Below are 14,602 nucleotides of genomic sequence, written 5' to 3' on the forward strand. Positions count from 1 at the left end.
GGAACAGCCATTGTGGAGAGTTACATCAACCAGGGAGATGAAAAGGATGGCCTTGCTTCATCAATGGCCCAGCTGAGATTAGGTAATATAAATTTGTATTAGTTCCAGTCACCATGGATGTGAGACTTTCTTTAGCCCTGTCCAGCAGTACAAGTAGAAGTGGCAAAGGTGAATTGATAACTGCAAAGTATTTATCTAGCCTCTACCTAAAGACCATTTGTTAAGGAGAGACATTAATTCCCAAGACATTCCATTCTGCTTCTTAATAGTTCTAGATGTTAAGGAGTTTTTATTATGTCAAGTCAAAATTGCCTCTTTGTAACATTTCTCTTAATTCTGCACTCTGAGTACAAACAAAACAAGTCTAATCCCTCTTTCTTGAGATAGCTATCACGTCCTACCCTAAGTCATCCCTTCCCTTCCCAGTTGCTTCAACCAATATCCTCATTTAGCATGGCTTCTAGGCCTTTCACCATCTTTATCACAATCTTTGGATAATTTTCAACTTATCAATTCCTTCTTAAATGGTAGTACCTTAACTGAACACAATAGTCAGATGTGACTAAGACATAATACAGTATGACTATCATCAACCATGATCCTGGACACTTTCCTTGGATGAGACCTGCAATTTTACTGGCATAAGGAACTCCTCCTGGGGAGACTCCTACCAATGCTGGTCAACAGCTCTGTAACTCACAGTTTTAAAGAGTTTCCTGGGGGCAATGAGAGTTTAAGTGACTTGGTCAGAGTCACACAGCCACTATATGTCAGAGGCAAGCCTTGAACCCAGTCTTGAGGCTGGGTTTCTATTCATTATGACAAACTGTTGTTTCTGGGGCAGGCTAAATACGACCACAAAAAGTTTTAATTAGGTTAGATCAAAATAGAAAGTATGGATAACTAAATATTTAACTATTAAAATTACCTTCCCTGAAATTATGGTCAAGGAGTTTTGAGTTTGGCACTAAGTTCACGGTAATTATTTTATGGTAAATCGTAATCTTTTCAGATGAAGTATCGTCTACCCTTTATTACACTTGTGAAGTTGATTTCCTTGAACCTAAATGTTAGACTTTATATCGATCTCTATTAAATGTTGTATTATTAAATGTTTTCCAACATTCTAGCATGTCAGGACTTCGAGTTGTGGCAAAGTTTTACCAATTACTCTCTGTGTGGTTTGGGGGAAATCACATCACCTGATTCTAGGCCTCAATCTCCTCATTTATAAAGTGATGACATGGGATTAGATATCCTCACTAAGGTCCCCCCAGATATAACATATTCTAATATTTTATGAAGAAGGTAGCACCCGAACTGAGTCTTTATGGATTAGAAGTTCAACTGGCAGTACATGCCAAGTGTAAAGTGATTATTTTTATGATTAGGTTCTTATATATTATATTATATATTATGTATATAAATATACTAGGTACCTTTATATCATATAGGAGAGATCAGTATGGAAAAATGTAACCAAAAAATGTCTTGATTAGGTTTGGTCAAAAAAGAAAAGTATGTATTACTGAAGATTTAAGTATTAAATTCATTGTCCCTGAAATTATTATCCAAGAAAGTTCTGAGTTTGGTAGTATATTAATGATGATTATTATATAGTACATTATAATTTTGTAATGCAAGTTACATGACTGGTACAGGAAGTATGTGGCTTCACTTCCCAAGCCAGGCTGAAGTGGGGACTCAGGGACAGTGTGAGGCAGAGAATACACATACTTGACATCCTTTTTGCATAAGTTTGTGTTCCAATGGTAGTTTACTTACTATCAATAAGCCCTGTTTTGTCTGTATTCCTTAAAATCCCTGAATCCACCACAATTATCTCTGTAACCTCAACTTACCTAGAATCTAGATCCAATGCAGTATCTATGAATGAAGTATCTGAATCATAATGTATTTTATCCGAGTATGTTGTGCCTGACTGCTGTATCTCCAAATCGTCTAATTCTTTCATGCATTGATAATACTAGAAAAAAATTATAATCTTGGTTAATAGTAGAAGTCACTATTTCATCAGGATTCTATATAGCTCTGTCTTTGGTTGTAGAAAATAGTAAGTTTTTATTGATACCTTCTTTTAAACATCATAATCATCCCATAAAATATTACCCCTGCCCAGTCCTAACTGAGCCATCTTTTGTAATACAGAAAAAATAATTAAACAAAAAACCTAATATAGTAAATTGTATCTGAAAATATATACCACATTCTAAGTAGTATCCTGCCAATCTGCCACGAGGAGGAAGGTGTTTCATTATCTGTTTTTCAGGACTATTATTAATTTAATTACTCAGAATTTCACTACCTTTTAGCCGCGTCTTCATTTACATTGTTGTAATCACTATGTGTACATTGTTCTTTTGGTTCTGTTTTTTCACTCTGAATCAATTCATACAAATTTTTCCAAGTTTCTCTGAATTGTCATTTCTTAGTGCATAATAATATTCCATTGCATTTATATACACTACAGTTTTTCAGCAATTCTTCATCTGGTGGACACTCATTTGCTTCCAGTTCTTTGCTCCTATAAAGAGTGCTGCTTTGAAAATGTGTATATGTATATACACATATACATATGTGTATATGTGTATGTATATATACCTGTTTTTGTTTTTGTCTTTGGCTACCTTAGGGTATATGCCCAGTAATGGGATCACTGAGCCAGAGGTTATAAACAGTCTAGTAACTTTTCTTGCACAATTCCAAATTGACATCCAGAATGGTTAGAGCAGTTTACAACTCTACCAAAACTGCATGATTATCTTCCTATATTCCCTTCAACATTGACTTCCTGTTTTTTAAAAAAATTATATTTGCTAGACTGTAATGTATGAGGTAGCATTTCAGAGTTATATTAATGTGTATTTCTCTTACCATTAGTGACTTGGAACACATTTTCATATGATCCTTTACATTTGCAATACTATTTGAAAATTGTTAATAATTTTTTTATCACTTTAGAGAATGGTTTCTGATTACATATTTATGTCAAATATCCATATGTCTTCGATATCAGACTTTTTATCAGTAATGACTGATGAAAATATTTCCACTTGACAGTTTTTCTTATTCTTTCTTCATTGATTTTCTTCATGCAAGAGCTTTTAAATTTTATGTTATAAAAATTGTTTATTTTGTTATTTATGATGACCTCTATTCCTTATTTAAGAATTCTTTGCCTAGCCATAATGGCAAAAAGATAATTCCTTCCTTTTCCCTTTAATTTTTTACATGAACTTCTTTATCCAGGTGGTGTACATGCTTGGACCTTATTGTTATGTACTATATATACGATGGCTTAAAACACCAGGACTTTACTAATAAAAATAATGGAATTTATTAGATTGACATCTAGAGATACAAGAAAACTCCCACTAAGTCCTTTTAGATTACTAAATGAAATATGCTGCCATAAACAACATCATGTTGTCTAGTAAATAAGCTTTGTTATAATTCGTGTTTGCATGGACTTTTCTTACCTTTGTCTGGTCTGGATCACAATAGTCTAAAAGGGAATCACAAAAATGATATCCCATAGACTCCAAATCTTTTGTGTTGAAGTGGGTACTTCGTCTATTACCTAAAAAAATCAAAGAGCTTATACACTCATGAGAATTAAATTTCATAAGCCTATCTAGTAGCTAAAAAATAGTATAAATAAATTATACTACCTCCCAGGAAACTTTTCCTTTGGTTTCTTTCCCTAATACAACGAATAGGTAGGCAGATTTCCAGAGTAGTTGTGTAATATCCTAGTATTTCTCCTCAATTGACTAAATACAATGTTGGAAGGCAGCTGGGAATATATAATAGCTAAATAGGGGTATGTACATATATAGGTGATCCATATTGATAGTCTGGAGAAAAATGGTTAATAGATGTAAATATTACACAGTGTCCCTAACCCTAATAAATGTTTTTGAGCAAAGACTAGGGAGAGCGTACTTCTATGAGAAAATTATTCATTATTAACAGACATAATTTTATATCATTTTACATTTGCAAAGTACTTTATAAGTACATTAAGATAAAATATATGTGGATTGTATATATTTTACTTCGAAAATACATTTTCTTTTCTTTTGAGCCTCCTAGCTGAGCTGAGAATTAGTTCCTGTTCCCTGAAGTTTGAATGTTGGATCAGGGGATGGGGTTATGATTTTGATAGGAGGAATTATAAGACTTAGGCCCTGACCCAGGAAAAAAAGAAAAAGAAATGATTAAGCAAGAGAGTATCAGCTAGCTGGAAGGACCCTTTGTTCTAAAGAGTTTGGTGTCTGAGCTTAGAATCTTGTAATAGTGATAAGAGGTTTGGTCAGGAGACAGGGGTGGGGAACCTGAGGCCTTGAGGCCATATGTGGCCCTCTAGGTCCTCAAGAGGGGATTTGTTCTGTGAAGTTTGGATTCAGTGAAAGGGCCACACTTGAGGACCTAAAGGGCCACATGTGGCCTCGAAGCCACAGGTTCACCACCCCCTGGTCAAGACTTTGAAGAAAATAAGAAAACACTAGGGAAAGCATTTTTCTGGTCCAAGGCAAGGGTTCTTCTGCCTTTCACACACACACACACACACACACACACACACACACACTAGTAGCAGGAAAAAGTTTTTGAAGTTTGAGCTAAAAGAACAAGGCTCCATCTGTTCTTTCCCTGAGCAGGAGGTAACAAAGAATATGAGCTAAACTAAAAGCCTGGAGGCAAAGAGATCAAGAACATCAAGAAAAGCAGCAGCCCCGAAAACAGTTTGGTGGAGATGTGTTCAGCTAGCTGGAGCCCAGCCAGGAAGCATCGGGAAGATACTGTGAGCCAGCAGAAATGGCGCAAAGGCATTAACGGCCCTGCAGAATCAGAGGTGTGAGATACTGTGGTAGCATGCACTGGCCACACGCATTTCTTACATGTGACCCTCAGTTTTGCTCCTTATATGTGTCCTCACTTCTCACTGATGTGTGTATTTATTTGTGGGACAGTACACCTTCAAGTTTGTGGAGGAAATATTTTGCTACTTTATTTACTATGACATTTCGTTAAATGTCTTTGTTTCAAACTAATTGTGTTCCCTGACTATTAAAGTTAAACACATTGGCGGGGCCTTGTGAGTTACAGTTTTAAGGGAATGAGACCTATAGTAATGGCAGTGTCTTCATTAGGAGTGGAGTGATCCACTGAGGACAAATGGTTCTAGGGAGTATGACTCCTGGTAGTATAGAGAAGTAGCAACTATGGACTCTAGAAAGTCACAGACCCTTGGGGATCAGCAGAGGAAACTGTATGAGGACTCTATTAAAGGAGAAAGGGTTCCCAGTACTAGATGTCAGGTACCCACTTGCCACACATATTTTCTTCATGTTTATCTCATTACCTGTGTACTTATATGTTACTAACCTGGTAAAATCTTTTTTTAAGCTTAAACTCTGATGACATGGCTTTTGAGATCTCAGCATCATCTCCGTAACAAGAATATTTATCAGAATTGGAGTGGCCACTACCACATTCTTGATCATGTGAAATTTATATTAACATGGACCAAGTTATTTTATGATATTCTAATTAACAGCGATTTCTTAACCGATGCCATAGAACGTAGGATAGGAGAGGCAGCATGACATTGTGGACAGAAACCTGGTCTTTAAGTCATGAAGATGTGGGTTTAAGTTCTGCTTCTCCCATATACTGGCCATGAGACTGTAGGCGAGCCACTGAGCCCACGGTCCCAGGCACTGGTATATAGTAAGTTCCTCAGATGAAGTTCCATACACTAATGACATGGTAGGTCCCAAAACCAAGCAAACAAAATCCCAAAACAAGCCCAACAACAAAAACAAACAAAAAACAACAGAACATAGTTTTTATAGGTTAGAGCAGGGTTGTCCAAAATGCGGCCCAAGAGCTGCATGTGGCTGCAGAACGATTTATGTGGCCTTCCTACAAGCATAGAAATTTACATAAATGCTTTAGTAAACAAAGCTGAGCTACCGCAAAGCTCTCACTAAAATGGCAAATCAAAATATATTGTCTATTGTTTCAATAAAAACCTAAGGTTGGACAGCCCTGGGTTAGAGAAACAAATTCAAATGTTGCCATTTTAGTAAAAGCCTATCTCTTCGTAATACTATTGTCTTATAAACAGCAAGCTATATCCTGTTGTTTCCTTGTGCTCATGAAAATCATGAACCCAATATGCCTATGTAAAAGGTACAATAAAAGCCATAGTGGATAGGTCAAATCCTTCCTTAGACATTTACTAGCTGTGTGACCTTGGAAAAGTCCCTAAACCGTTATCCTCAGTTTCCTCTTCTGTCAAATGAGAATAATAGTACTATGCACCTCCAAGATTTGTTGTAAGGGTCAAATTAAATGAAATATGTAAAGTACTTTGCAAAACCAAAAAGGACTATGCAAATGCCAGCTTCAGGTATTATTATTAGCTTATTATATTTAGAAGACTAAAAGCTTTCTGAGAGAAGAATGTGGCAACGAGTAATTATAGAATGGACATCTTAGCAGTTGCATTATAGTACATTATACAAGACTGGCTAATGATTGATACATTTTTAGAAGGAATTAATTCATGGATAGAATAACTTCCACTTTTGTTTTCGTATTTTAGCAATATTTTAGTTTATGACCCTTAAGTGAGGAACACCATCTTACCTAGAGTAGAACCACAGAAAGTAGCCTCCATGGTGAAGCTGTTACGGATTCCCATTTTCCACATAACTACCCTTCCTGTCCCTTCTTTGCTCTTCTGAACATCAAACTTACAAGATGAGAATGAAAACTAGAAAAAAACACACACAACATACTAATGATTCTTAGGGATAATGGGTTAAAATGAAAAAGAGGTTGCATAAAGTGGTAATTCTCACTTGAGCTTCAGGGACAGTTTTAAAAAAAGTTTGTGATCCCTTGAATCTTTGCAATAGCCACATCATAAGTAAATAATATTTAAAACAGGTTTTAATGCTCATGGTCAATATAGTAAACTAGCCCAGAGGGTGAGTGTCCAAATGCCCAGGTGAGAACTGTGTGTGAGGTACTACAATATAGGTGACCATCACATGTCCTTGTTTTTTGGTTAACATTACATACACACATACATATGTGTGTGTCTGTGTTTAGGTATGTGTATTTATATATATAATGTATGTGTATATATGTGTGTATATATATTTAATACACATCACATGACAGGCAGCATTCTGTAGTGGACAGACAACTGGCCTTAAAGCCATGGAGATCTTGGTTCATGTCCTGCCTGATATATCCTATCTGTATGATCCAGGGCAAGTCATCTAACCTCTCAGTGCCCCAGGAAACTCTAAAACTCTACTAACCTGAGGTCCATGAACTTTTTAAAAAAATTGATAATCATATTCAATATAATTGGTTTCCTTGGTAATCCAATGTATCTTATTTTATGCATTTAAACACATTTTAAGAAGAGGTCTATAAATTTCACCAGATTGGGGTCCATGATGTAAGAAAGGTTAGGAACTCCTGCTTTAAGATTCTTAAGTCTCAGAATAGCTGCTAATCTGGATTGGCTAAGGAAACTGTCTAACTAGGAGTTCAAAGGTCTGAACTATATACATTCACTCAGTTCTGCTATGATGCCTGTTTCAAAAATGCAAATTTGTTCCAACTTAATATATTAGGAAACATTGTGAGCATAATTTGATTTTCGAGTTTGCTTTTGTCAGATTTCTTCCAAGAGATACAGCAAGAGAACTGAGAAAACCACTACTTTACAATAACTCACAAGGTATTATTGTTCTGATGTTCACTTCTACAAGTGAACTTCAGTTCTTTGTCAGGGTAAAGTGACATATTTATTGTGTAACTTCTGGTGCAAGTAGGAGCTGTGGGCAGAGGAGAAGAGCTGGTCCTCTTTTCCCTTCTAACCCTCTCCCCGCTTTCTGCCAGTGATGTGGGCATCTTAAGGCCAAGCCTGTGGTCTGCCCAACTTGCTCCCTGAGGATGGATGATCATTATTTATTGTGGTATTTATGAATTTTTACCCACTTAACATGTATAATAAAACTATGCTAAGTTTTTTGTTAGGTTCCTATCTTTTAAAGAAAAAATGTGCCATTTACAAAGTTTTTGAGCCTTGTGTCCTTATCCCCATTTCTTCTATAAGCTCTGAAGTTTTTATTGGGCAATTTTGCATAGCTCAGTGCTTTTTGGCAATGTATGTGTCAAATTATAGCAGAACTGACTGTAGATATTTATGTATCTATATGTAAGATATTTCATATGCATAGTCAGCAAAGTAGTTTTCTCAGGATCTCAGTGAGAGATCCACTGGGATGTCCATTTTTGTGTGTGTGAAGGTTAAGTACTGGAAATCTTTTTTTTTATTTAAAAAAAGGGTCAGGTGGGTTTATTTTACACATTAACAGGTCCATACAGAACAAAAATATAAAGATTACAGAAACCATTTACAGTAACAGCTCATGTTATCAAGTTCAGATGGAAGAGAGGTTTCCAAAGGAATTTTCCAGAGGACCTATCTACAATGAGGAAAACTATCAACTTGAAAGCTTTCCTTTCCTCACCCAAAGGGCTGCCCAAAGACCATGTTCATCCTGGACTCCACCCCCTACAATTCTCAGTGATGAGGAATGTCTTGACCCTACCCAAATTTTATTTCCCTTTATTTAAGAAAAAAACAAAAACAAAGAAAAAAACCCTTTAAGAGAACTGTGTTGTCAAAGTACATTCCCCAAACAATATTGCTATCTACTGAGGACAGAAGACATTTTGAGAGAAATCTGAGACAACAGTGAGGACTAAATCTCTTTGGGTGAAATCCCAGATAACAGACTATTTTCCATTCCCATGCTGAGGTAATAAAACTGCTTGGTTGGAGACAATGCTGGCTCGTGCAAATTAGAAGACCATGGCAACTGTGGTAGCCGGCAAGGAAGCTGACCAGAGTCTGAGGTTCTACGGAGAGGGAGCACCATTGCTCGCTGTGATTCTTTGTGAGGTCTTCCCCATAGTTGGTAGCCTGGCTGCCTATGAACATGTTCCAGTTCTCCAGTATCTCTTCTTTGGTTGGCTTCTGATCCTTGCCCTGGTCTGACTCATACACCAAGTGCCTTGCCTCCGCTTGGGCATGGTCATAATCTTGGGAAAGAATCCAGTGCCGACCAATCCTTGTTCAAATTCCGGAAATCTGAAAACTGCTCCCACTGAGTGACCACCCAATCTGGCTCTGGGCCATTTTCCTCATGGGCAAATCCACAAAACCGTCACTGTTCTCGTCGATATCTTCCAGCGTCTTCAGTACTACAATATCCTTCTTGTGCTCAAACTCCTCCGGATGCACGAAGGCAGTGAATTCCTCCAGAGTAGCCATGGGGCAGCATCTTCTTAAAAGTGTGTTGATCAGATCCATCTTGAAACTCTTCTGGGTTCCCCAAGTAGTAGCCATATGTAGCCTGCTTATATTCTTCCCAGGAAATCTTCTCATCTTTGTTCCGATGGTGATTTTTCCAGACTTTTGCCACGTTTTCATAGACGTACCGTTTCTGTACCCGTTTGATCCACGTTTTCAGCTCTTTAGTTGTGACAAAGCCATCTTCATCACTGTCTATTCTGCCAACAATCTTTCCCAGCCTCTCCTTGTTCTCCTTCGGGGTGAGCTGACCAAACATCTTGGTCTCCTCCTTGCCCGGGAAGGCCTCGTGGTCGTACTGGAAGCTCTGGTAGTCCTCGGCAGGGGCTCGCCCGGCTCCGAGTCGGGCCGCACCTCGAGCTCCTTGCGCATAGTGGGCTTAGTCCGCAGCTATCCTGGCCGCAGCGGCGGCAGCAGCAGCCCCGGGAAGCCCAGCGCCACGGTCCGTCCAGCGGCCGCCGGGGAGGGAGGACGTGAGAGAAAGGATGCAGAGGGAGGTCTCTGCAGGGCCAGGCCGTACCGGGCTGTGCTGGGCTGGGCTGTGCTGGGCTGTGCTGTGCTGAGATCGGCGCGCTGTCCAGTGCGCCCAGGCACAGTCTAGGAACTGCTGGAAATCTTTAGGAATGCTTAATTTAATTTTAACATCTCAAGGTTCTGTCCGAAGTTCTCTTATATTCTCTATTTATAACCTTTTGGTGATCTCATAAGATCCCATGGATTCAATTATCGTCTTTATGCAGATGGCTCCTAGAGGAATATATTCATTCAGTCCTAGTCTTTCTCCTGAAGAGCAGTCCCAAATCACCAAATGCCTAATGGACACCTCCAAGTGGATGTCCCATGGTTAACTTAAACTCAACATGTCTGAGACAGAACTCTTTTGGCTCTCTTCCACCCTCCCCCTACTTCACTCTTCTTTCTACTTTCTCACTTTTTACTGAGGGCACTACTACTGTTGTGGTTTTGAGTCTTGACAATTATCACATTATAAATGTACAATATTTAAAACATATTTTGATGCTTATAATCAATTTAGTAAGCCAGCACAGGGAATAAGGAGGTGCCTATTTGCTCATGTAAGAGGTATGAAACAATCATTGCATCAGCTTTTACTTCTTCCTCCTATATCTTTCCTTCTTACTGCCTATACCCAGTATGATATGTCTTACCAATTAAACCTCTACAACATTTCTCATATCTGTCCCCTTCTTACTCATTCAGCCACTCAGTCATTCAACTATCAGGCCCTCATCATTCCCCAGGGGGCTACTGCAGTAGCTTTCAAACTGGTCTCCCTATTTCCAGACTCTTCTCTTTCCCCCACATAGCTGACAAAGTGGTAATCTTAAAAGTACAGCACTAGGCATATCAAAAAGCTTTAGGGACTCTCTATGGCTTCTAGGATAAGATGCACACTTTTCTGTTTTTTTTTTTAAAGGGATTGAAACTTTAAATCCCTTCACAATCTGTCTCCAACCTATCTTTCAACCTTATCAATGTGATTTCATGTTGCTTCTCCTCATGTACTCTGCTCCAGCCACACAGGCCTTCCATGGTATTCCGTCTTCCATCTCCCTTCTCTGTGCCTCTGCACAGGCTGTTTGCCATGCTTAGAATGCATTCTTTCCACCTGTTAAAATCCCCAGCATTCTTCAAAGTTCATCTCCAGTGTCACCTCCTACATGAAGCTTTTTCTCATCCTCATGGTTGTTACCTCCTTCTCTCCTCCCCCAATTACTTCATATGCATTTTATATGAATTATGTGTATGTTGTCTCCTCTAGAAGTATGTAAACTCCATGAAGGCAGGGATTATTTCATTTTTTATTTTTGTATCCTCAAAATAGGTGCTTAATAGTTAAATGTTGAATGAATAAAAACTTAAGTTTGGAGGAAATGATGATTGGTCTATTCTCTCATTCTAATTTATTATTCTTAAAACCTTGGCTATATAATGGATCTTCCTAAATTCTCCCTATGAGTCCTGAATAAATATTGAACTTTGTAAAGTATTTAATATATTTTTAAAATATTTTATTGAATCAGGTTTGGCCATTCCATTGGCCAGTATGGGTTACATTTGGGACAGTAAAGGAAACCTGACGTACTTACTTTGTTTGGGCAATTCTTGCTCAGCATAAATGGAAATACTCGTTGCTCTAAGCACAACTCTTTATCTTCATCGCTATCCTCACAGCCGTACATAAAGATATTCCCTCTCCTACTGTGGCCATGAAGGTCACAATATAGGAGAATCTCCCGATCTTCCATTAATCTACAAAGAAGAAAAAGGAAAAGTGGTAGCCAAAACACTGCCTCTTCAGCTTTCTTCTATGTGTTGACTCAGGGTCACTTGATTTTCAAAAAAAAATCTACCAAAAGGGAACTCAAAGCTTTCTAGTTTTTCTGTCTCTAACAGTTCCCTATTTTAAGCCATCCTATGTATTGCTAATAAAATATTTTCATCATGCTACTTCCTGTGTCAAAAAACCTTTAGAGTCATCTAAAGCATAAAGTCCAAACTCTTTAACAGGGTATTCGAAGCCTTTTCTTCATTTTGGTTCTAATCAGATTTCCCAATTTCACTATTTTCCAACATGACTTCTCTCCCATTACTTTTGTCCACTGCTTTCCACAAACTAATCTTGCTTATTCCAACCTCAGAGCCTGTGCTCATGCACGACCTTCATCTGGAATTACTTCTCCTTTCTTCTCTATCAATTTGAATATTATTCCCATCCCAGTTTTCTTATTTTCTTCATAAATCTTTCCTGATCACTTCAGTCCAGGGATTTCTCCCTCCTCTGATCTTATAGTACTTATTAATGTCTATTCCACTCATTTGATATTTGGTCACATATTACCTCATACCCATAATGAATATGGACACTGTCCTGATTTTTGAGAAACTCAGGACAAATAGAGAAATATAATCTACAAACTACAAGCCAGTGAACTTGGTCAATTACCAGCAAAATTTTATAGTGTGTAGTGACAGTTTGGGAGGATTTATGGATCATGTGGCTCATAGATTTAGAGATAGAAGGAACTACAGAGATCATCGAGTCCAATTCCTTTATTTAACAGCTGAGGAAAGGCCCAGAGAAGTTAAATACTTGCATAAGCTTAGTTGAATACAGTAAGCAGCAATACTAGAATATGAACTCTGGCTCCAAACTCAGCCTATTTTCCATCATAATAGTAGTGATCACTGTTATCGCATCATTAAGAATGGGTCATGCCAGGGTTACTAGAATGGAAGATCAGAGGAATGGCAGGCATTATATACTTGGATTATGGCAAAATATTTGAAAATAAAGTTTCATCCTATCCTTGTGGGAAAGATCTGTGCTTGATGGGCTTAGAACTGGTTGAATGAATGGCTCCAAAAGTAGTCAATAAATGACCAGTGTCAACTATGATCAATGTAAACCCCAGCAATGTGCCCAAATGTATTTCCTTGGTCTCTGTGAAGTTTAACATTTTTATCAGTGATTTGGATAAAGATATAAATGATATATTTATCAGACATGCAGATATCACAAAGCTGGGAAGAATCCAAAAAATATTTTGGCAATCTATAATGTTGGGCCAAATCTAGTAAAAAGGAATTTGATAGAAATAAATGTTCAGTCCTACAATAGGGTTTACCAAATTAGTAACTGTAAGATGGGGAAGTGTTCATGTTGAAAAGATCTATAGATTTTAGTGGACCATATACTCAATATAAATCAATGGTGTGGTCTAGCAGCCAAAAAAGCTAATGCAATCCCAAGCTAGATCAATAGAGACACAGTAAAGAAAACGAGGGAGGTGATGTCCCAGAGTAACTAAGTGTATTTGGACTGCATCTACAATACTGTTTTCAGTTCAGTTCCAGGTATCTCATTTTAGGAAAGACACTGAGAGGGCTGAAGTTTGTCCAGAGTAGGATAACCAAGATGGAGAAAGGGCTGAACTAGGAGTGTCACACTAGGATTAATAGCAGGAACTGGGAAGGCTTAGTCGGAAGAAAAGAAAAGCTGTCATGTGAACAAGAGGTTAAACTTCTTTTTCTAGGCCCCAGAAAAGCAGAATTAGAAGCTGGTAGAAATTGCATAGAGGTGGATTTTAAGTTCTATATAAAGGAAAAAAAAACTTCCCTATCAATTAGAGCTGTCTGAAAGTGGAATAGACTGCTTTGAGATGGAAGGGCTTCCCCATCAGGGGAGATTAGATAACCACCTGGCAGGCATATAGTTAGAACATTTTTAAAAAAGCAACTTTTAAGGTAAAGATCAAAGAATGAGGGAATGATAGAGCTAGAATTAGAATAGGCTGTAGAGATTATCCCAGCCTCCAACTGATGAAGATCACATCATTAAAAACTCCTTAACATTACATTTAAATCCCAAACTGGAAACTGTCTCCTGTTGTAGTGTTTCCATGTAGGAGTGGAAATGCAGCCAATAAGTGTTAGTTAACAGGGATAGGGCTTATACCTTGTTAGTTAATAATAGTTAATTATTAATAACAATTAAGATAATAATTTAATAATAGTTAATAACTAGTGTCTAAAAAGATCAAACTCTATGACATGAGAAAGAGCTTTTGAGTAGTATGAAGTATAGTTATATGTTTTAAGATATTAATTTTATTAATACAGCCTGAATAAGCATCATACTTTTAACTCGAACATTGATATAAATCTGTAAGACAAAGCTTCTGAGATCTTACTGTTTTTATTTCTTATGTTGTACCTAAAGGTTCCTTCCTTTACTCAATTCTTCATTTGCTGGAGAAGTAATGTTTCTTTTGAAGTGAAGAACATTGCTGAGTTTAGTATTTCATAACAATATTAATCACTTGGAAATAGTTTTAAGTTTTCTTGTAAAAATGCTTACCAATTCTTCCTCCCCCAACCCCAAATACTGTATTCTTGCATATTCTCCCTCCTTGCACATCAATTATCCTTATCAATGCCTACTCCCAATTTACATGCCTATAAAAATGCATGAAAAATAAAATTTTCATGTGAAGACTATTGAAAAGTTGTTCTTGCCATTTCGATATATTTCCTACCCTGACCTTCTCACAAAGCAAACTAAGAAACGCAGAGAAACTTTAAATAGCTAGCATAAGGTTAAGACAGTTTTACTAAGTCCTCTCTATCATGTTCAAAACTGGGAATCCC

The 14,602-nt window shown here is 37.5% G+C and overlaps 1 protein-coding gene and 1 pseudogene across 1 annotated transcript in view; both read right to left on the reverse strand.

Annotated features, from left to right (window-relative positions):
* AGBL3 (ATP/GTP binding protein like 3) overlaps nucleotides 1-14,602 on the reverse strand; it is a 159,722-nt gene that overhangs the window by 115,857 nt on the left and 29,263 nt on the right. Inside the window, 4 exon segments of the mRNA XM_036760621.1 lie at nucleotides 1,863-1,987; nucleotides 3,501-3,601; nucleotides 6,679-6,805; nucleotides 11,542-11,704. Of these exon segments, the coding sequence (XP_036616516.1) occupies nucleotides 1,863-1,987; nucleotides 3,501-3,601; nucleotides 6,679-6,805; nucleotides 11,542-11,704 (516 nt within the window).
* On the reverse strand, nucleotides 6,890-11,038 carry LOC118850062 (annotated as a pseudogene).

The sequence above is a fragment of the Trichosurus vulpecula genome, chromosome 5, assembly GCF_011100635.1.
Source record: "Trichosurus vulpecula isolate mTriVul1 chromosome 5, mTriVul1.pri, whole genome shotgun sequence".
NCBI lineage: Eukaryota > Metazoa > Chordata > Mammalia > Diprotodontia > Phalangeridae > Trichosurus > Trichosurus vulpecula.